This window comes from Pantherophis guttatus, chromosome 1, assembly GCF_059756535.1.
Source record: "Pantherophis guttatus breed Tessera chromosome 1, ASM5975653v1, whole genome shotgun sequence".
Taxonomy (NCBI): domain Eukaryota; kingdom Metazoa; phylum Chordata; class Lepidosauria; order Squamata; family Colubridae; genus Pantherophis; species Pantherophis guttatus.
Window position 1 is genome coordinate 133,636,655 of NC_142063.1, and position 22,477 is coordinate 133,659,131.

Consider the following 22,477-nt stretch of genomic DNA (forward strand, 5'->3'; position numbering starts at 1 on the left):
CTTAATATGTGAAAGTGAAGAATGAAAGAAGTAGCATTTGTAAGCCCTTTCTGAAAGTATCTTATTTAAATTGAAACATATAATGCATGTCTTTACTTAAAAGTTTTGAAGAATGCCATTATCATTGGGTTATATCACAGAGTCTGAATCTCAACAATAAGAACAATATTTGAAATTTAATTCACTAACTCCTTCCAGCCCAATATTCTGTAATGCATTGCTGTACTAATGTAATAATGATATTTAAATTTAACTGCAAGTTATATATTAAGGACTGCTGTAGAAAAGTTGTGAAAATCATACAATTTTAAGTGGAAATTTTTGAATAGGTATGGAAAAAATTAAATACAGTTAAAATGTTTATTTTTAAAAAAAAAATTTTTTTTTTGTTAATTTTTAAACATTTTTTTAGGTGTCTAAAAGGAATGGTATTGCTGATGCCAAACAGTATAATACAGCCCAGGGGTCTCCAATAGTAATAAGGACATGGGACACCTTTCAGATTCCAGATGGATCATTACAACTGACATCTTGGTTGACGACTGTGAAAAAGATCCTTGGATTATTTTATTTTATTTTCGTGGGGGACCACAATCACAGATCTACAGGATACACCAGGCAAGTAGTATGGAGCTTTAAATTGCTTATGTGGCCTTTCTAATATAGAAGGAGGGAGGCTGTTTACAATGCAGATCTGAAACCCTCTTTCCAAAGGTTTCAGTGCATTTGTGAACTCTTTATTTTCTAGTAATTATGTTTAAAACTGCAGACTGCAGGGCTTAAAAATGTAAATGTATAACCAACAAATAGTTTGATGTTTTAGAAATAAATAATGATTTATCTTTGTGAAATGTGTAGTACCATTTGTCAAAGTATAATTAAAACAGAGATGCTATTTGGTCCAAAGATTACAATTTAGCAGGACAGCCACATCCCAAAGTTTATAATTTTTGCCGTGGAAACAGTGATGATTCCTCTTTGCTTTGGTACTTTAGACATTTGTATCGTCACTATTTTCCCCTCAAAATTATTTTTAACAAGAACAATTATCGCTGATCTACTTTAATTGGCAAATCCATAGTTAAGGGCAAGAGATCCATAAATCACACTCTACTTACTGAATTATTGAGTTAACGTATGTGTAGGGTTGCTGCATTGGATGGAACCAATAATACTTGTTGGTTTGTTCAACTACAAGTATTCCTTCAAATGAGGATTTGGAAAGCTTTTAAAGCCTTCTGACAAGACTTGAATACAAGTAATTCTCCGCTTATGACCACAATCATGACTGGAATCTCAGTCATTGAGCAAAGTGGTCATTAAGTGAGACACCATGTGACTGCTTCGCTCAACAAACACAATCCCAGTCTCCTATCCCATCCCAGGAAATCAGATGCACAGGTAAGTCTTTTATTTATCTTTTCTAAAATATTTTCAAACAGAACTCTTAACAGCAAAAGGTTTGAAGGAGTTGAGAAACATGATGGTAAGGTGAACAGAGAGTTGTTGCCAATGGATTTGTGAAGCATGCTGCTCCCCTTATATAGGGGCAGTGTGACCCAAATTTAGTCCTTTGAGGGGACAGAGTTCTTTCTAGTGAATAGTCTTGCTGAGAGCCTTTATTCAGTGACTGAGATTCCTTCCTGGTAGGCAGCCCTTTCACTCTCAAGGAGCTGCCTGGCAAGTGGGGGCAAAATCACAGCTCCAGGCAGAGCTGAGATTCCCTCCCAGCAAAGAGCTTTCTGCTGGGAGGGAATCTCAGCTCCGCTGCTTTCGTGCTGGCTTCCCTATTGACTTTCTGGGGATGCAGACAGAAAAGATGGCAAATGGTGATCACATGATCGTGGGGTGTACAACAGCAGGTTGTAAACATGAACAGGTTGCCAATCACCCAGAGGTGATCATGTGACCACACAAGGGTAGCACTATGTTTTACAAAGACAGGAAGTGCTTTATGGGTTGTATTCCGAGACCATCGTAATTTCAAACAGTCATTAAACAACCAGTTGCAAGTCAAGGATTACATGTAAAAAGGAGTTTGAATAGAAGAAATACTAGCTTTCCATATGCAGACGTACAAGTCTGGACGTAATTCTCTATTTTAATTTACATAATATATAGGTGGTATTTAATCAAATGATACTTTCTAAGTCTAATTCAAAATGTCAAGTTGAAATGTCAGTTAAGTTTAATATTGCCTGGGTTTGAATGTCACTTTTAATTCTTGCAAATATTTTGTTTGTGATTGCTAATAAAGTGAACAATTCTTAGTTCATACCTAAATCTTTTTAAACAGCCTTTTGAAATTGATCTTTTCATGTATTATTGAAATGAGCTAATGCAGGTACTAATGATGGTACCCCTGTTCTTCCTTTTCCTCTTCCTTTTCCTTCTCTTTTTCCAGGCTCCATATTTCCTTTAGATTTTTAAAATAACCCTTTCTAATGAGGATGACTGATACGATTAGAGTAAAGGAGGAAGGTGATACAATGAAATGTTCAGAAGCCGAAATAAAAGACAATACTGCAGTGGAACACTTCGTAAGATCGGAAAGTCAAGAGCAAATTCAAGCAGAAAAAGTTGAAAAATGTACCGATAATAAAAATGATGTACAGGTAAGATAAATGTCTCCCATCCTATTTTTTCATCCTGGTGTGGTGTATATTGAATGGAAGGAGGGAAAACAATGTAGGCCATTGTGAACAAAGGCAGGATAAAAATAGTTACAAATAAATAACATAGAATAAAACATGATGTCTCTTAATTATACTTGAGTCAGTTTTGTTGGTGTTAAAATGCACGAACTGTGATTCCCTTTTGTTTGCACCTTTGCTTTAATCTACCCTTTTCTTGTTATTGTGCTTTTTAATTTTTTTAAGTAGGTCTGAAAATATGGGTGTACATTTTTCAGAAGGGAAAGAAGGGTGTATTGGTAGCAATATATATTTTGTATTGTTGAGTCATCATATTAATATAATATCAGAAGTCCAAAACATGCTGAATTGATCAACATTCATTTCAAATATGAAATACATGCTTTTTAAAACCAAAAAACCAGGTTGGTTAATTTCATTTAAATTTAAGCTTTCTACTTCATAGTTGCAATTCCTAACCAAAGCAGTTTAATTTCATTAAGCATTTCTTTAAAAGAATTTTAAGTGAGTGAGTAATCTAAAGAGAATTGTTCCCAAAACCATGAATGGCTAGTTTTGATTGCGGCCTTTTTTACTTTCTGCTTTTCTATATAATAGTATTTTATTATGCAGCTTTGGCATGTTTGCTTAGTCAAACATCTATTTTTTTCCTTAACTTCCTTACGTTTTCTGGAATTCTGCATTGGTTTTAGAAAAATATCGGCCATGTAGAAGGTAAGGTTGATTAGGAGCCTCTCCTTATGATTTTTTCTTTTCCATACTCCCACGCAATTAAGAAAAGACTTCACCTTCTTTCCAAACAGTCCTGTACAAACAAGAAGGTTGGTGAATACTACACTCCCCTCTTTTCTTTTCTTTTTTTTTTAAGAGTTGTCATTGCCCAAAAGTCTGGGGCAGCAACAACTAGTACGTATTCTGGAATCCATCTTGTCAATACTTTTATCAACTTCCTTTTCTCTCCTCCCCCGTGCTTCTTCCCAATATATTGTTAGTGACACAAGACTCTATGAATGAGTATATTTTTCTTTTATTTAATTCCTGAAGAGCCTTTTACATTATCTGCCATTTCAATAACCATAATATTTATCTTTGGAAATAACTTTTTATTTTATGATGAAGAATTGCCACCTGCCTTTCTCTGAAGAGTGAGATTCTCAAAATGTTAATAGCAAAACTCAAATTCTGCAGTTCTATTGCTCAATAGCAGCTAAACCAAAAACTGTCCTCTGTTAATAAGAAATCATTTTCCAGTCATGATAGTGAATTAGAAATGCAAGAAGCAGAGCAAATTGCTTATTTCTGAAAGCATAGTATCGATGTAGATAAGACAGAGCGAGACAAAATACAGATAGTCCTTGGGTTATTTTATTTATTTATTTATTTATTGTTCAAATTTATATACCGCCCTTCTCCTGAAGGCCTCAGGGCGGTGAACAGCTGAAGATAAAATACATAGAATACAAAATTTAAAAATAGTTTAAAACAAATTAAATAGTATTGGCCCACGACAATTAAAACACCCACAATTTAAATTCAAATTAAGAATTAAATTACTCAGTTAAAAGAGTTAGGCCAGCCCGGCTTGTTGGAATAGAAAGGTCTTGAGGACGCAGCGGAAGGTGCGTAGATCTGGAATCCTCCTTATCTCCGGGGGCAATTCGTTCCATAGGGCAGGTGCCCCCACAGAGAAGGTTCTCACCCTGGGGGCCGCCAGCCGACACTGTTTGACTGACGGCACCCCGAGGAGCCCCTCTCTGTGGGAGCGTACTGGCCGGCAGGAGGCTCTTGGTGGCAGAAGGCGGTCTCGAAGATACCTGGGTCCTAAGCCATGGAGCCTCTAAAGGTGGTAACCAGCACCTTGAATCGCACCCGGAAGACCACTGGAAGCCAGTGCGGCTCGCGCAGGAGAGGTGTTACATGGGAGCGCCATGTCGCTCCCACAATCACCCGCGCGGCTACATTCTGGACCAGTTGGAGCCACCGGGTGCTCTTCAAGGGGAGCCCCATGTAGAGAGCATTGCAGTAGTCCAGACGGGAGGTGACGTGGGCGTGAGTGACCGTGCGTAAGGAGTCCCGATCCAGAAACGGCTGCAACTGGCGGATCAGGCAAACCTGATAAAACGCCTCCCTGGCCATGGCCGCCACATGTTCTTCCAAGGACAGCCGTGCGTCCAGGAGGACACCCAAGTTGCGAGCCCTGTCCGTGGGGGCCAACGACTCACCCCCAATAGTCAGCGATGGCACCAGCTGACTATATCGGGACGCCGGAAGCCACAGCCACTCGGTCTTGGCAGGGTTGAGCCTGAGCCTGTTTCTCCCCATCCAGGTCCGCACGGCTTCCAGGCACCGGGACATCATGGCAAGGGCATCATTGGGGTGGTTTGGGGTGGAAATGTACAGCTGAGTGTCATCAGCGTCCCGAAATCACAGATGATCTCACCCAGCGGCTTCACATAAATGTTGAACAGGAGGGGCGAGAGGACCGACCCTTGTGGCACCCCACACATTGTGGCACCCCACTCAAGGTCGACCTCTGTCCCCCTGCCAACACAAACTGTGACCGGTCAGAGAGAAAGAAGGAGAACCGCCGCAGCACGGTGCCCCCCAACCCCTCTAACCGGCGCAGCATGATAACATGGTCGATGGTATCAAAAGCCGCTGAGAGATCTAAAAGGACCAGGACAGAGGAACAACCCCTGTCCCGAGCCCTCCAGAGATCATCAACCAATGCAACCAATGCTGTTTCCGTGCTGTACCCAGGCCTGAAACCCGACTGGGGTGGATCTAGATAGATCGCATCATCCAGGTACTGGGGAAGTTGTCGCGCCACCAAACTCTCAACAACCTTCACCACAAAGCGAAGGTTGGAGACTGGATGATAATTTGCTAAAACGGCCAGGTCCAGGGAGGGCTTCTTGAGGAGGGGGCTCACCACTGCCTCTTTCAAGGCGGTGGGAAAATAACCCTCACTCAAAGAAGCGTTGATAATCCTCTGGAGCCAGCCACATGTAACCTCCCGGGAAGTCAGCACCAACCAGGAGGGACACGGGTCCAATAAACATGTGGCCGCACTAAGCCTACCCAGAATCCTGTCCACGTCCTCGGGAGCCACATGGTCAAACTCCTCCCAGATAACACTCTCAAGACCATTCGCCCTCATCTCCCCCCCCCAAATCTCCCCAGTCGGAGTCCAGTCCTTCCCGAATTTGAGCGACTTTATCGTGCAGATACTTGCTCTACCCTGCAAGGGTTCTTCCCGCGCTCCCGGATGGCGCAGGGAGCGGGTCACTCTAAACAGGGTGGCTGGGCGGTTATCTGCAGACGCGATAAGAGCGGAAAAATAATTAAATTTTACCACTTTTATCGCCACTAGGTAGGTCTTAATATGAGACCTCACCAGTGTTCGGTCAGATTCGGAAAGGCTAGCCCTCCAACCGCTCTCCAGGCATCTTTTCTGGCGCTTCATCTCCCTCAGCTCCTCAGAAAATCAGGGAGCCAAGAGATCAGCGCCGGGTCAGAGGCCGCAAAGGCACAACATGGTCCAAAGCTCCAACAGCCGCCCTATCCCAGGTGGCCACCAGGTCTTCAGTCGGGTTGTGAGCCAGAACCTCAGGAAATGGCCCAAGCTCCGTCCGGAACCTATCAGGGTCCATCAGGCACCTGGGGTGGAACCATCTGGTCGGTTCCGCCTCCCTGCAGCGGGTTGTAGTGGTCTGAAGATCGACGGAGAGAATGATCTGACCATGACAAGGGCTCAATCACTACATCCCCTATATCCAGGCCATTCAGCCACTGACCAGAGACAAAAATCAAGTCCAGCGTGTGCCCTCCCGTGTGAGTGGGGCCATGAACTAACTGGGTCAGGTCAATAGCCTTCATGGAAGCCATGAACTCCCGAGCTGCCTCAGACGTTTCACCGATGGATGGCAGGTTGAAATCCCTCATGACCGTAAGCCTGGGGGTATCAACTGCCACCCTGGCTGTTATGTTGAGCAGCTCAGGCAGGGCTGTCACCACGTGGCAGGGAGCCAGGTACGCGACCAGCAAGCCCATCTGTACCCTATGACCCCACTTCACAAGGAGGGACTCACATCTGTCTAACTGAGGTACAGTTATGACGACTCATTGAACGACTATTCAAAGGCAAATTTACAAATGGACCTGAGGTCACACAATCGCAAAAGGCAAATTTACAAATGGACCTGAGGTCACACAATCGCAATTTGAACAACAGCCTTGCAGTTAAAGTAGTTATGGTTTACTACTATTACATGATCACCATTTGCAACCTTCCCCACAAGCAAGTCAATGGGGAAGCTGGCAGGAGGTCACAAGTTGCCCTGGTAAATTGCTCTCACTCTCACCGCTTTTTCTCCCAAGGACCCCTTAGACAACAGGACAAGTGCAGCTCCAGGTGGGCATCTGCTCACTAGCTTGCACTCATGCTGTAGCATGTCCCCCCCATACATCTGCATTCATGCCACAACACCCACCCGCTTTATAGACTGCATTGTTTAGCAATGGAAATTCTTGTCCCAATTACCATTGATAAGCAAGGATATTGTTCAATAGGTAAATATATATATAGCATTGTTTTCTGTGTCTCTATAAATTGTTCACTGAAATATTTAAAAATGTGTTTTTTTGCAAATATATCTTAAGTTACAAGTGCCGTGGGTAATTTATGCCCTAAAATATAATATTACAAAATATTCACTAGGTCACTCTATTATTTGTCTAAATGTTTGGACAATGTTAATTGTAGTCAAAGAAAGTTTTTCGGAGTATTGTGTTGGGAGTCCAGGTGTTTGGCTATATTGGACTACTGATCTTAGAGATCAGCTATAACGCAGTGTCAACCTTCCTTGATAATAACTCAGGTGCAAAGCAAGACTCATGTATCTGGTATAGCAGGAGTCCCCAACCCCGAGGCTGCCGCCCACTACTAGACCGTGGCCTATTTGCAACCGGGCCACATGAGCAACGGGCAGGAGCACATGTGCACGCACAGCTAGACTCCCATGAACAGTGGCCCAGTGTGCATGCACATCTCAACTGCAGTTGAGCTATGTATGCTTGTGCATGCATGCTAGCCTGCTACTTGTGCAAGTCAAGCTGCAAATGCATGTTGACCCGTTGCTCGTGCAGCCCAATTCCCCCCTCCCCCCCAGCTGGGCCGCCAAGCTGCAAAGGTTGGGGACCGCTGTGGTATAGTCTTGTTTCTGATTTATTACTCAGTTTAAAATTGCTTCCAGTGTTTCTTTAGTGCAGCTATATTCAAATTTTGTCCCATTCTCTTCCTATAAAATTTAATAAAAGTTCAAAGCTTCTGCTTCAGAGGTTTTGATTATCTCTGCAGCTCAGCATGAGAACAAAATAGAGATGTTTGGTCACCAAGGCAACATCATTTTTGATGCCTTCATCTATCAATAGTCCATAATACCTTTCATAAATCAATTCAGCTGTTTTTTCCAGAAGTTAAATTTGTTGGCTTAAACTGTTTTACTGGTGCTTTAGATTCACATTGGTACATAATCAGGTCATTTTTTAAAAAGTTTCTTACTATGCGTGCCATGCCTGAAATAGTTATTAAAAAGAAAATCCCATCTAAAGCTGTGAGATGACTTCTGAATAAATAGAATTATGCTGTATTTCTCTCTGACATTAAACACACAAGAAAATAGTAAAAATGTACACCCGGTATCTTCTTATTTAATGATATAAAGTCAACATTGGCAGTCTTCTTTGATCCCTGTTGATACGCTTCTAAAGTTATGAGTTTGAATTCTACATTATTTCATGATTTTCAATATTTCTTTTTTTTACTTGAGGTAATAATAGAGGTACCTATATTGTACTATATAATTTGGCATATAAGACAGTTGAATACAGCTTAATTATTTATGAATCATTTAGGGTGGGCTATAACACAATTTCCCCAAGCATTCCTAAACAAACAAACAAACAAACAAACAAACAAACAACATAAATGTTCAGAGAAGACTGCCTATATTTGAGAAGCTTCAGTGTTGGAATCAGAAAGGCCTTGTGGCACTGGAGCATCTGTTATCAATAAATACCATTAAATTATAAATTTGCCTTGTAATGATTATGCTGAAACCACTGCCATAAAGAAATAAATATGCCTTGCCCGAGGTATTTTTAATGTGAAAAGTGGGAGCATGGTAGCTCACGTTGTTAGGATTCTGAGATGGAGGTTAGCAAGCCCAAGTTCAAGACCTGAGTGCTGCTATGGGACAGGGTTAAGCTCCCATCCTTCGCTCCAGCTCCTGCTGGGGACATGAAAAAAGCCCCACAACTGGGTGTCCCCAGGGCAACAGTGATGTCACCGGCTAATCCTTTCAACCTGAAAGTACCTCAGTGCCTCTGACACAAGTGCAAGAAAGCAATGTGAAAAGTGGTTATCTTATTTGGTCCTTTCACCTCTATTACTGTGGCACTTGGATATTTATTTTGCCCTATCCTATTTTTAGCTAATGTGACAATAGAGCATTCTTGTTAGGGAAAACTGTATTTCAGAGGTAACTTTCACTTGAGATATGAAATGCTCTGAAAGAAGCAATTGTTCTTGCTTTTAAGTTTTCTGTTGATAGAAAATTCCCTATTTGATAGCGAAAATAATTTACAAAGTGAAAATTTTAATTCCTCCTTCAAAAGGCTATCTGTTCCTTATATAAATTATACAGTTACTGTAATGTATTCCCTTTGTTAGTTACTTTGGGCATAGAGGCAGGTACATTATGTGTAAGATTCTTAGGAATAGAGTTATTTTTCTCCTTAATGATGTCAACACTGAATGTTTTTTTAACACAACTATAGGCAAAAGGGACCACTTAAGTTTGTGATAACTGATGGGCACTGCGGCGTCAGGCAAGATGCATTTTCATTGATTCCATTTATTTTTTGACAGTGGTTATTGCTTTGAGCCATTATCTTTGGAGCTGCATTATTTGCTGTCTTGATGAGTAAAAACTGTCTTTCCCCAGGAAACAAGTACATAGAGCAAAAGCAAGATTTAGGATTGATTCTGAAACCTTGATTCTGATTCTTGCAGTAATTGTAAGCTAGATATGCATTGTTGTGTTCAATTGATTGACTATATCATTCTGGTGAGGCAACCCCATGATTTAATGGCTACTTTGATGGTGTTTTGTTGACATCCATTCCTGGTGAGGACTTCTGAAATCCAAATGGACACTTCTGAGAACTCTGGGCACTGAAATCTGCATATCTGAAAGCAGCTAAGATGGAAACCACTGCCTTATAAAAGCAAGGGTGAAACCTGACATTGGCTTTTTCTTAATAAGAAGCTGTGAGATTAGTTCTGGAAAACTATGGAAACCTCATTTCTGTGAGTCGAATGGGCTCCAGCAGAAGTGTTTCAGCCTGCAGTCTTAACTTTTCTTTCATTCAAAAAATAATAAATTATAAATAATCCTAAAAGTCTATTGAACTCATAACACTGTCTGCTACTTCTGGGCACAGAGCTTCTTTCTAAATGCGTTAATGAAGTTTTTAAAAAATTTCTAATACTCATCAATGATGTCTGGTGTTGCAGCAGAATTTTTCCTTTTGTATCCAAGGTGATGTTTTTGTGTGATATCGATGCCTGCATGAATTCCTGAAGAGAGTTTGGTTCCCTGAGCTAATGAATCTTTCTCTTTTTTTCAGAATTTACTAGATTGATACTGATGCTTTTACATGTTTTTTTTTAAACTCGCATTGATTTGGAAGTAGCATCGTATTATCTTCTGCAGTCCCTCTCTAAAGCGAAGGATATCAAATAACCATTTTTGTATTTTCAGCTTTTTATCTAATAACTAATTGATATGATCTACCCCAGAGAGTAAATGATTTTTTGTAGTCTCTCCAGGCTACGTAAATGATTTCCCTTTGCTCGTTTGAATGCTGAAAAGAGTATTGAAAATGGAACCAGTACTATGAGACTGTTAAATTCATCTGCTTGTAATGGGAGAGATTCAGTCAGTAGGAACACAATTATTGTAGCAGATCACTGGCCTGATTTATGCATTCAACGTAAGCCACACTATGACTATGATTTAAAATAGTTGTTTGTAAACTATGTTTACATTCTTTAAATTGTGGGGACCCAGGGAATAAGCTACATTAAAAAAAAAAAAACAATGTTGGGAAAAGCTGCTCATTAAAGCAGCAGTAGACCAGGCTTGGAAACCAGATGTGCACAACATGGTTAGTGCAGTCTGAATTCAATCATTCACCTTCTCCTGCCTAGAGAGAGACTGGGGCTTTTGTTTGCTCCAATAATCATAGATCGAGAACATATTTGGCTTGATTTCCTATTATAATTTTCATGTCTTCTGTAAAAAAAAAAAAAAAGTTTTGTTTTCAGCTGAGTTTTTTGACGTAGGTGTTTCATAGCATAAGCATACTGAAAAAGTCAGCTTCTGTTTTCAGACTAAGCCTACTAACAATGCATTAGATCAAATCAACTGTTAAAAGTGTGAGAAATAGAGTTGGGGTTGCTTTTTGTTTTCTTCTATAGTTGTGAGAGATTAACATGAGAAAATTAAAAGGGAGAAAGAGCGTAAAATCAGAAGAAAGATCATTGTGAGAAATGTCACTATTTTGTAACTTATTTCATTCTTTTACTTGCCCTATGGCAAAAAGCAAAAATGTATTGGATCAAGACAAGTAAAACAGTGACTGACAGGCTTAAGCTACTGCACAGTAGAGGTAGTCCTTAACTTACAACAGTTCATTTAATGACCATTCAAAGTTACAACAGCATTGTAACAGCATTGGAAAAAAGTGACTTATGACCAGTTTTCACACTTATGACCGTTGCAGCATCCCCCATGGTCACATGATTTATTCAGATGCTTGACAACTGTCACATTTGTGACAGTTGCAGTATCCCGGGATCATGTGATTCCCCTTTTGCGAACTTCTAACAAGCATAGTCAGTGGGGAAATCAGATTCATTTAACAACTGTGTTATTAATTTAAGAATTGTAGTGATTCGCTTAACAAATGTGATGAGAAAAGTCATAAAATGGGGCAAAACTCACTTAACAAATTTCTCAGTTAGCAACATACACTTTGGGCTCAGTTGTGGTTGTAAGTTGAGGACTACCTGTAGTACAAAGAAATTCTCCAGGTATGAGTCCGGGGTATGGTGAAGGAATATTTAGAACTCCGTTGAGCCCTTGTGTGCTGTCAATTTGAAGGCACCTGAAGGCTTGTTGTCCACATCTCAAGCAACGGCACAGGCTGCTGACGGGCCACAACAGCCTGCTTGCTTGTTTCCCATAGCTGGTGTGATTGGATTAAAACAGGCTTCCTTCTACCATGCTTCTACTTCCTTAGTTTTTTGGAGAATATGTCTGTCTGAAATGAGAGGAAGAGAAGGATGGTACAGCAACTATAAGCCATGCATCTGTTTTCAGTTCAATCTTTACAACAGAATAAAATTTAATTATTAGAGACAGGGTCTTTGAGAGATGCCAAGAAGCATATCCAATATTTATGGGCATTTGTTGCTGACTCCAGTATTAAACCATCAGTGTTCATCCTATATAATGCAGATGTGAATGATGTGACACAATATAAGTATAGTCCACCCAAGTATGAAGCCGTTTTTTTTATCTAGCATAATAAGAGTCACAAACAATTTTGTAGTGGTTTTAATTATTCTAATGTCTTCAGATATCCTTGATCTCATTGCCTGCATGCTTGTGTGTGAGAGAGGGTTTTTTTTAAAGCTATAACCATGTATGTTATGCTTAGGTAAGCATTTGGTATTTTTTTTTCTCTTTATTGTATATTGTAAAATTGCATGCCCACTCAGGAAAAAATGTTCTGTACTTCTTAGTTCTTCTTTCAGTGATCTTTGTGCGAACTAAAATGGAGGTTAATACCGAGGATTACTCAGCAAGCTTTCTGGTAACTTGGAGTTTTGGTTAGCATTTCTTATTAACCAGCCTGCTTTAGTATTACCACTAACTCTTATGTGCGAGTGGATCAATAAGCGCGGAAGGAGAATTAATAGATATTTATGGATTATCCATCAGAATACGTAGATGGAGAAACTCATGCCTAATTTTTGTACTATGGAAATGTGGCTGAAGCTATTTCTCATTCTGGATCTAACACTTTCTTGAATAACTGAGTGGGTTTCCACATTTTTATTAAGCATCTGCTAGGAACAGTGCTATTTCATATTGTTTCTGTGGAATTCAAGAGCATATATATATATATGTTTTTCTTTCTTTTTCGTAGGTTTTATGTGTATTTCTCTCTAGCCAGGTTCCACCTACGCACCTAGGTTCCACCTATGCACCTAGGGCTGCATAATATCTTGGTTTACGTAGGTGGAACATGGCTATATATATCTATCTATATATCTATATATATAAAAGTTCCCATATGATTTTCCTTGCAAGCACTCTGAGTAAGAAGGGCAACTATTATAAAGTGCTTACAAATATTACAGACAGTGCATCAGTCTCTTCCCCTAGGAGCAGAGGAAAAGTTATAATTGAATGGCGGACGGGAATTTTATGGTTCACAAAACGGTAGTTTTGATGTGACACTTAAGGACATTTTTCATATTGTGGTAGAACACTTCTAAATCTCTAATTGTACCTAATGGTGTAGCCTTAGCAGTTAATTTAACCTATCCAAAGATAGATTAGTTCAACACCTTTAAGCATAACAACACTCCCTAAAGATGAAGGTATCATTGACTAATATATTGAAAGGAGATAAGAATAGTGTCTATTTTCCAGAAAGTTGTAAAAGGTAAAAAAGACAAGTATCAGCCTTGTCATTTAGAAACTAGACATTACCAGTGGTGGTTGGCACAGATGAGCAAATGTTTTAAAATTTCAATTTCATATTATTTCATCAGCCTCCTTACCTGAATAGATAAAGAAGCCTTTTCTCTGTGGCTGGAGTGTGTTCCGTCTCACAAACCATAATGGTTTCTGAAGTCTGCTAATTTTTCAGTGTCCAGGCAAAACTGTTGCCAAGGATTTGGCAATGTGGGACACACACACACACACACACACACACACACACACACACACACGGCAAGTCCAATCCCAGTAGCGAGGTCTTGGATGTTCTTGCATTTCCTCATGGGATGGATCATCCTGTAACTAACGGTCACCATGAAATTGCTTTCGTTCTACTGTGCACACCAAATCCCTTACACAGCCAGTATATGACGTTTAATGCAAATTCTCTTCTATTGTGCTCACCATTCAGCGGCCAGTGCAATCTTTTGGACAGACAGGAAAAAGGTCAAAGGTACAGTAGACATGTGTGCTGTGCTGGCATGCTAAGGTAGTCTTCATGCTTGATGGAAGCCTGGCTGTTTATTGAAAATTAGTTTTGTTCTTTCTTTCATTGGCAACCAAAGTGTATTTTTCTGTTTTTTGGATTTATGATTTGCCTAACTGTTTGCTTTTGCTTGGCCTTTATATTTTTGGTGGCTTGATGTTGCTAGACAGAGAAAATAGTGCTGCTTTTTGCTTCAACCCTCTTTTTTTCATTAACTGTAGTTTGCTTTTTGCTGATATTGTGATGACTTCAAAACTTAAATGGACATCAGAGTTTTATTTTTACTTTATTTTTTTGCGTTTTGGGGGGTGCTTTTGCCCCCAAATAATACATTACTGTGTGTTGAAAGTCATTGACATCCTTAAGTAAGCAGTTTTGTTTTGTAGCTGACCGCAAGATAACTAAAAAAAATATCTGTGAACTGTAGTTTTTAATTATAAATACTTTTCTTTAGTCAAGTACAAAATTAAAGCTAGTTCGGAGCCTGGCTGTGTGTGAAGAATCTCCTCCACCTCCCACAGCTGAAATTTCGCAGGACATCCAGGTAAAAATAAAATAGTTCTGAGATTTCTTACTTTCAGTTTTGTTCTGTAAAAATGTTTGGGAATGATTTGAAAGGTGGGGGTGGAGAATGCAAGAAGATGTATTATTTGGAGCATGCTACTGAATCTGTATGAGTGTCAACAAACTGATGATTGAACTTTAAATATTTGACTTAACCATTGTAAAATATTTAGCTGAGTACACATCTGCATTCATGTGCTGTCCCATGTGACTACCCCAAGATAATGAAAAAAATATCTTCTCATTTGGCTTCCTGATTGTCTTTTACATTCAGTTGTGCGGTTTAAAAGATAATATACTTTGGAATATTTATTTTGTGGAATTGGTATCAAAATGTAGCACTACAGCTTTAAAAAAAATTGCATTATACAGTCCAACAGCTTTAGAATTAAAGCAATGGTATCAATCAGATTGAATCTCACTTATGTTGTAGTGAAACTTCCCTTGGCACTAGTATCTACGGCATAACATTATGAACCTATACAATATTTCACAAAAAGCAAACTATAGTTTGCATGATATCTATAGAAGAGTCCTACATATAAATGTGTTAAGATTGTGGATGTATTGAGCAAATACATTTGTATCATAGACCTTTGTAGTAGTTTTATTAAATACAATTTGCATATGTTCATCTTTTTCTTGTACCAAGTTGTATTAAGCCACTGGCTATAAACTGATTATTTTAACACAGGCTTCCAAAACTTGAAAGTGTTAAGTCTTGTGTATATTCTTTTTATTCTGATAGCTTCACTATCAGAATTAATTTATTTTTTCTATTCAGTATTAAATTAGAATACCGATAGTTGGCAGAGTAATATGGAAAACTGGATGTATGCTTTTACAATGTGTATTTGTTTATTTTAATATGTTTATGAAGAATATGTAGGATTCATTTAAAAGAACAGTTTTGGTATTTAAGTGCTGGGTCAAATAAATAATTACAGATGTTAGAAAATTATTTTAAATGAAGTATAATAGAAAATATTAGAGTCAACTTTGTTAAGCTTGTTGAGATTCATCTGATTATTTAAGAAATATTAATTTTGACAGAGTAAGATGTTCTCAGAATCCATCTGAATAATAGGGTTTTTGAAACCACATTTTATTTGGCAGAATAATAATTTTGGTTTCCAGGATTCATTTTTCATATACCTACTAGAAATAATTTTAAGATTAAATTCTGAGTGACGTACCATCCAATCCAGTGCCCTGAATGATCAACAGATAGGGCTTTTATTTTCCTTAACAATAAAATGAAATATACCAGTAGCTATATTGGAATGCAGTTTTACTTTATTTATTTTAATCAGTATGCTTCAGGGTAATTATGCAGAAAATGTATACTCATATATTTTTTGAATGACATCCTTAAGGGTCTTTTTTTTTTACTTCAGTAAAGCAATAGTACTTATATGGAACTACCTTTTCTTATTCTATTCATTTATATCAGCCTTCCACAACTAGGTCTCCTGAAATTGAGGTGGATTTCAAGTTCCAGAATTGTCAGCAAAGGCCCACCTGGCCAAAAATTCTGGAAGTTAGTTTTCATCATGGGAAGTTTCCATATTTGATGCAACTGATAAACAGTCTTATAGATGATTTGATTTCTAAACGGTTTCTCATGTTTTCATATGTCTTTATATTGGTTTTTAACTTTTTTTTTTTTTATTGGATCATTTTAGCTATTAGAAGCTGCCAGGGTCATTTAGGCAAATTTATCTAGTTCCTTCTAGTGGCAAAGATCTTATTACATTTCCTCTTAAAAATGATGTGGCCTCTCCAAGTGTGCTTCCCTAATAGATGGGACCTGTAATGTACCTTGCCTTCCTGTTCTGCTGGGACAAGTTGATCTGATAGGGGAGAGGCTGTCTTTCAAATAGCCTGGTCCCAAGCCATGTAGGTGTTTAAAGGTGATAACCAGCATCTTCAATTGTATCTGGAAGCAGATTAGTAACCAGAGTAGCTCCTGCAATATAGTTCTCTCCGCTTTGGACTGATAGACAGTATATAGATTTGCTCTGTGGACATTAGTCTTTTTAGCATAACTATGATTGACCACATGTTAAATGAAATAAGCTTCCTCCTTAGACTCTTGATACCATTCTGGTGTCTATCCTTTTGCCAATTAGAAGTCCTAAAATCACTTATTCGATAGCGAGGATATGCATTCATCCATTTCCTTACAAATAAGATATTCTACCTTAAAATATTTATTAAACTCAGGTTCTGATCAGCAAAATTTAGCATTTATTTTTTCTAGAGCAATCCAGACTATGAAAAATTTGGACGATCACTTTAAGTTCCCATTTCTGCTCTTCTAGAAAAACCAAGGACAGAGAATCCTTTTGCTGTTTGTATGCAGCCATGATGCCTTCTTGTAAAAATATTTTGACAACTGATACAATAGACTATAAGTTTTAGATCATGAAATTCCCAATTAATCTTAATTTTTGTGTAAATTTAAGTGTTTCCTAAAAAATTAGGAAGTAATATATTGAAAATTGTTCTCTGATAAATCTTTTCTCCTGTATTTATATTGGAACAGCCAGTATGTGAGTGGAAAACAAACACATCAGCCTCAATCCATAATCCAATGCATTATTTTGCAGTTTTTTAAACACTAAGAAGAAACTTTACACTGGCTGTGCAATTTCTTCTCATTCTGGATTTTAGTTTCCAAATTTTAAAGTGATACTACAGGACAAAATCTTAGGAAGTGCATCATTGAAAAGGCAACTATGGCAATTTGGATATGGAAATGTGGACAAAATGAAATGCTTTGACATCACATGGAAGAAATTTAGGGGGGGAGCTTGGTCAAAATTGAGATATTTGTCCATTATCTTTTTACAAAATTTTGGAAAATCACTTAGTGTGATGGATTTATGGCAGTCTCTTAATAGATTGCTAAATTTCAGGAAGTATAATAATTGAAGAGACTAATGTATAAAGTCTTCTGACTTGCTGGGTATTTGACTGTAAATTTAAAGGAACAAAAAAGGCTACTAAGTAGAAAGTTGTGAGAAAGCAAAACTGTTCACCATATAATCTTTAAGCATAGTATTGTCTTCAGTCACCCAACTGACTCTTGGTTGGTTTATAATCATGGTTTATCTCTTGTTATTTCTTGTTCACACGTGATAACCATCATTTGAACAAAGCAAAACTACCTAAATCTCCTCCCATCTAAATGCAAGGAGGAGGAAAAAATGTGGGGGCCTGTACATTCAAAACATCAAGTATGCTTCTTAAGGTTTACCTGCCTTTGCTAGGTATCAAAGCAATAATTTAATAAATAATGAGTGATTGTACCTCATTCTTTATTAACTGATTAATATTTTTGTAGATATTTTTAGATATCAATATTTTGTAGAAATAGTTCCACAATAAATGTGTGATGCTTACATGGAGAATTCCTGGCTTATGGACTGAATTACTTCCATAAACCTGACTGGGAGCTAAATAAGTTCTAAAACGTACTAATTATTGCTTTCCCAAATGCATCATAACATTTGTAATTTTGTTATGATCAGTCTTAAAATGCTCTTCAGTGTTGGTTTTGGTGTAACTCAATTTCATGTTTGTGTGTAAGATTCAAAAAACTTCATTGGGTTTTCAACTTGAATGCATTATCTCTGGTGGTAGCACTGAATCTTAATCGAATGACACTGGAAACTGAAGATACTTTATTGTTCTGTTAACATATACATTAACAGGTTTCATTTGTTACAATTGAGGTTGTAATAACTTTTTCTTAAACCTGATATCAACTGGAACAAAAATCAAAGTTGGCTCTTTGGTGGCAAAGATCTACCTGGAAAAGCTCTAGGATAAATAAAACCATTAAAAATATTATAAGTAAAGGATGTAACCAATTATTGCAAGATAAAAATATGTTTAATCATACAATGAAGTACTTTTTCAATCTGATACAGCATTTTGCTTAAACTACTTCTATTTCCTTTTTTCGTAAAAACAAAGAAGCAAGCGAGTCCTTGTTTTTATAGCATGTACTGACTACTCCGAATTAAGAGATTACAGGGTCATGAAAAGGGAGGTTACCTTAGTTATTGTATTTATTTTCTCAATGGCAGAATCATTTTTAGTTCTAGAAAGTGTGGATCTTTGCCATTCATGCAACTCCTCCACTTCTTTAGCTTAACTGAAATGTTATGCACGTTTGCATTAAAGGAGACTGATTTTGCAAAAATTATATCTTGTACAAGATTGCTAACAATATCAAAATCTCAGATAATTGTAAGAAGTTAACTAGCAAAAAAAAATATAAAAATAATTGTTAGCAAAGAAAAAAAATCACTGCCTTGGAAACTTAAATTACTTTTCTTACGTGTGGAGACTTCAGTCCTATAAATCACATATTCCCATTGAGTTACATTTTATAAGATTTGAAGACAAGCTAGGCAGGGTATCTCTTCAGAGCATACAAATCTAACTCGATGGAACTGTACTTCTTGTGTTAGAGTTAAATTATTAACATTGATTTTGTTTTGTGAGATACTGCAACCTAAACAACATAGCATAGATATTTCAAAGTGATTTGCATCTTACTACTAAGCCTTGTTTAGTATTGGAATTGGAATACACTCTGGAGTTGGACCAAACCCAAGGAAACCATCTGGTTCCTAGACATCTTCTTTGCCAAAGATAAAGGCTTCTGTGGAATTTAGATTTACTTTTCATGAAAGCTGGTTTATTGTTTATGAACGAAGATTAAAAACAAGTTCTGGTTATTAGATATGCCTAGTTCAAATTAACTGGCCCTTTTGTGTGTGTGTGCCTTTGAGTTGGTTTTGAAGGTCAATACCGGGTTTAGTCCCTGCAGTTTTCTTGGCAAGGTTTTTCAGAAGTAATTGCCATTGCCTTCTTCCAAGGGCAGAGAGAGAGAGTGACTGGCCCAAGGTCACCCAGCTGGCTTTGTGGCTCCTGGTTTCTAGCCTGATGCCTTAACCACTATACCAAACTGGCTGTCAGTTGGCTTATAATCATGGCTTATTTCTTGTTCACGCATGATAACTATCATTTTAAATAAAATAAAATAAAACTAATCTTACCTAAATCTCCTTCCAGCTAAATGCAAAGAAGTGTGGGAGCCTTTACATTCAAAACATCAATTGTGGTTCTTAAGGTTCACCTGCCTCCCATTAAGCTGTTGTTTAATATTGCATGGAAGCTGTCTTTCTTTGAAAATTTAGCTTGGGGGTAATCTTATAGGAAATAGTAGCAATATTGTTTCTTGAATCATTTGCCCTTTTCCCAGGCATACGAACTTAAGGGAGTTGCATTTTAAGAGGCTCAAAATCAGTTATTTCAGATTGGCCTTTTGGTTTGTACCCAAATGTTAGCGTTTTCGTTGTCGTTATGCCTGTAGACTTATTTAAACAGATACTGGTTTTTTTTTACAGGATACCTTTCTTAGGGGAAAAAAATTGTTAATTTTACTTTTCAACAGGAAAAAAATCAGATCCAGCTAACACAGTTATTTGAAAAGGAAGAGAAACCCTCGAAAGATGAAGCTGAAAAGGAGAAGCCTGATAAATTACCCAGGAAAATGTTATCAAGAGGTTTGCTATACATTATTCTCTTCTTAAATTACATGATTTGGGCTGTAGGTTTTAAAAAACCCTGCAGGTTGCTAGTATTTACCATAATGCCTCTTCTTTATACATTGGTAAGTTTATTCTCGGAAGAATCTCCCAGAGATGCCTAATTAGCGCTGAAAGTATATAATCCCCTTATCCTCCTGGCAAATAAAGAGTTGGTTTTGCTGAGCAGTTAGGCTCTCTTAGACCCAGTTTTCTCTGGGAATTGCATGCTCAAAAGTAATTGGAGTGTGCTGCAATTTAAAAAGAAAGACGTAGGAAATCCAAAACACTGGCATATCATGTATATGAGATTTCTAATGTGAGACATGAGACATCTTTGAAATGTGATCTTTTGGGAGATAGAAATGTCAACATTAATGAATTTTACACATTGGCTTAAGTGATTCTTTTCTTTCCGTAAGTAGATTAGCATTCATATGTTTCACTTCAAACTTCCTTCCAGAGTGGAGTGAGCAGCTCAGGACAACATACAGCTCATACTCCATCTTTGCAACTTTGGGAATATTGTTGAAAACCAACAGACCTCTTTTCCCCTACTCTGAAATGCAAAGCACATGAATATTGCAGAATAAATCCTACAATGGGCCTGGCATAATGAAAAAAAAATAGACCCATTCTCCTGGCCTGCCCACTTGTTTTACAGTTCTTTACCATCTGAAGGGTTATTGAGAGATCTGTGGGATAGGGAGGCAAAGTAAGAGAGAGTTTCTCTCTCCCCTCACTCCCCCATCACATTTTCTGTTAATAGAGAAGCAATCAACTATCCATGCCAGTGTACCATTAAACTTTCAGACTGTGTCATCCTAGCTGCTATTCCATAAACAGGAGTCTTAAAATATTAATGGCTTGGTTTTATTGAAAGAATAAATGTGTTCTCTGTAACCGTGGATGTATTTTTATTTTAGATTCTAGTCAAGAATACACAGATTCAACTGGTATAGATCTACACGAGTTTTTAGTTAACACATTGAAAAACAATCCCAGGTAAACAAGTGGCTATGATGTTCATGTTGAAATGAATGTATATATTACATAATTTCTCATTCATTTTCCTTTGGTCTGTTTGTGAATTTTGCTCTATTATTGGATAGTTTATTGAAAACATTTGAAGTCATATTGTTCTGCACATTCTTTTTCAAACTGTAATGGAGCTCCTAATATTATTTTTATTCTATCTTTTGATGCATTCACAAAGCTCTTGGCTGTTCCTGTATAGGAACAACACTGTCAAATGCAGGAACGTTTTCAAAAATCTATTTAATTGAGGTCTAACTTTATGTCAGCATGACCTACAGTAGCCATATTTAGAAATCACAGTGAATTACGGTTTAGCACAACAAGAACAAAGTCACAAGAATAGGTACTGATTTTTTGCTTCTTGTGTGGTTGTCTGGAAAGAGTCTGGGAGCTTTTGATTCAATTTTACATCAACTTCAGCTTGCACCAGAAATTATGGTCAATACCGTGTTGTTGATTGTGGCAAATAGCTTTAAACAGAAGTGTATGATATTAGTTTGTTTTTTTCTAACCTCTTAGGTAAAATCAGTTGCCATGACTGCATTCAAAGGCAGCATTGTGGTTGGCTGCAACCTTGCTTGGAGGCATATTATTTTTTTTCCTTTGAAGCAGTGCAGCTACAAATCATTGCCTGCCTGTGGTTTGTTGATATGGTAACATGGTAGGTTGATGACTCATCCAAAGACGGCAGTATACTTCTTGCAAAAAATAGAAAGCTAGAGGTGGAATTCAGAACAAACTAAAGCTGCAGATTCAGTTTCTTGCTTGTCTAGGAAGAAACCACTATGCTGTATTCAGATAAGATAGCAACCACACAAAATAAGCCACAGTACATGGGGACAAACCATTGTACATATCTGAATTTAAGCAATTCTCTGGAATCCTGTCCATTTAAAAGCATGCAATTTATCAGGGAGTAAGTCTCAAATTACTGCATTACTGTTCTTCTCAAAGTAAGCTTGAGTTCAGGAAGAGACACTACCCACAACTTCCCAAGTATCTTGGATTCTTACACCTAATCTGTCCTTTATCTTCACCAAGAAGACCAGTGGTGGGAGATGTTCTCTAGTATAGGGGACACCAACCTTTCGGACCTCGGGGACCACTAAATTCATAATTTGAAATCCTGCGGACCACTAATATGATCTGCTTAATGACTGGCTGGGTAGACGTGACTAGGTAGTCATGTGACTGGGTGGGCGTGGCCAACTCGATGTCACTTGTGGAGGGGCGCCTCACCAGCCTCTACTCACCCCTCCCCTTCCAACC

The 22,477-nt window shown here is 38.0% G+C and overlaps 1 protein-coding gene across 16 annotated transcripts in view; it reads left to right on the forward strand.

Annotated features, from left to right (window-relative positions):
• Nucleotides 1-479: 479 nt before the first annotated feature.
• R3HDM1 (R3H domain containing 1) overlaps nucleotides 480-22,477 on the forward strand; it is a 61,220-nt gene continuing 39,222 nt past the window's right edge. For 8 of the 16 annotated variants that reach the window (XM_087884405.1, XM_034424203.3, XM_034424210.3 and 5 more), the window contains exons 1-6: nucleotides 480-618; nucleotides 2,405-2,615; nucleotides 13,926-13,967; nucleotides 14,455-14,544; nucleotides 20,038-20,149; nucleotides 21,097-21,175. In XM_087884405.1, the coding sequence (XP_087740531.1) occupies nucleotides 2,445-2,615; nucleotides 13,926-13,967; nucleotides 14,455-14,544; nucleotides 20,038-20,149; nucleotides 21,097-21,175 (494 nt within the window). In that variant the 5' untranslated portion in view covers nucleotides 480-618; nucleotides 2,405-2,444. Of the gene's footprint in view, nucleotides 619-2,404; nucleotides 2,616-13,925; nucleotides 13,968-14,454; nucleotides 14,545-20,037; nucleotides 20,150-21,096; nucleotides 21,176-22,477 lie in introns of those variants that run through there. The other 8 variants (XM_087884450.1, XM_087884471.1, XM_087884485.1 and 5 more) reach the window with 4 other exon arrangements.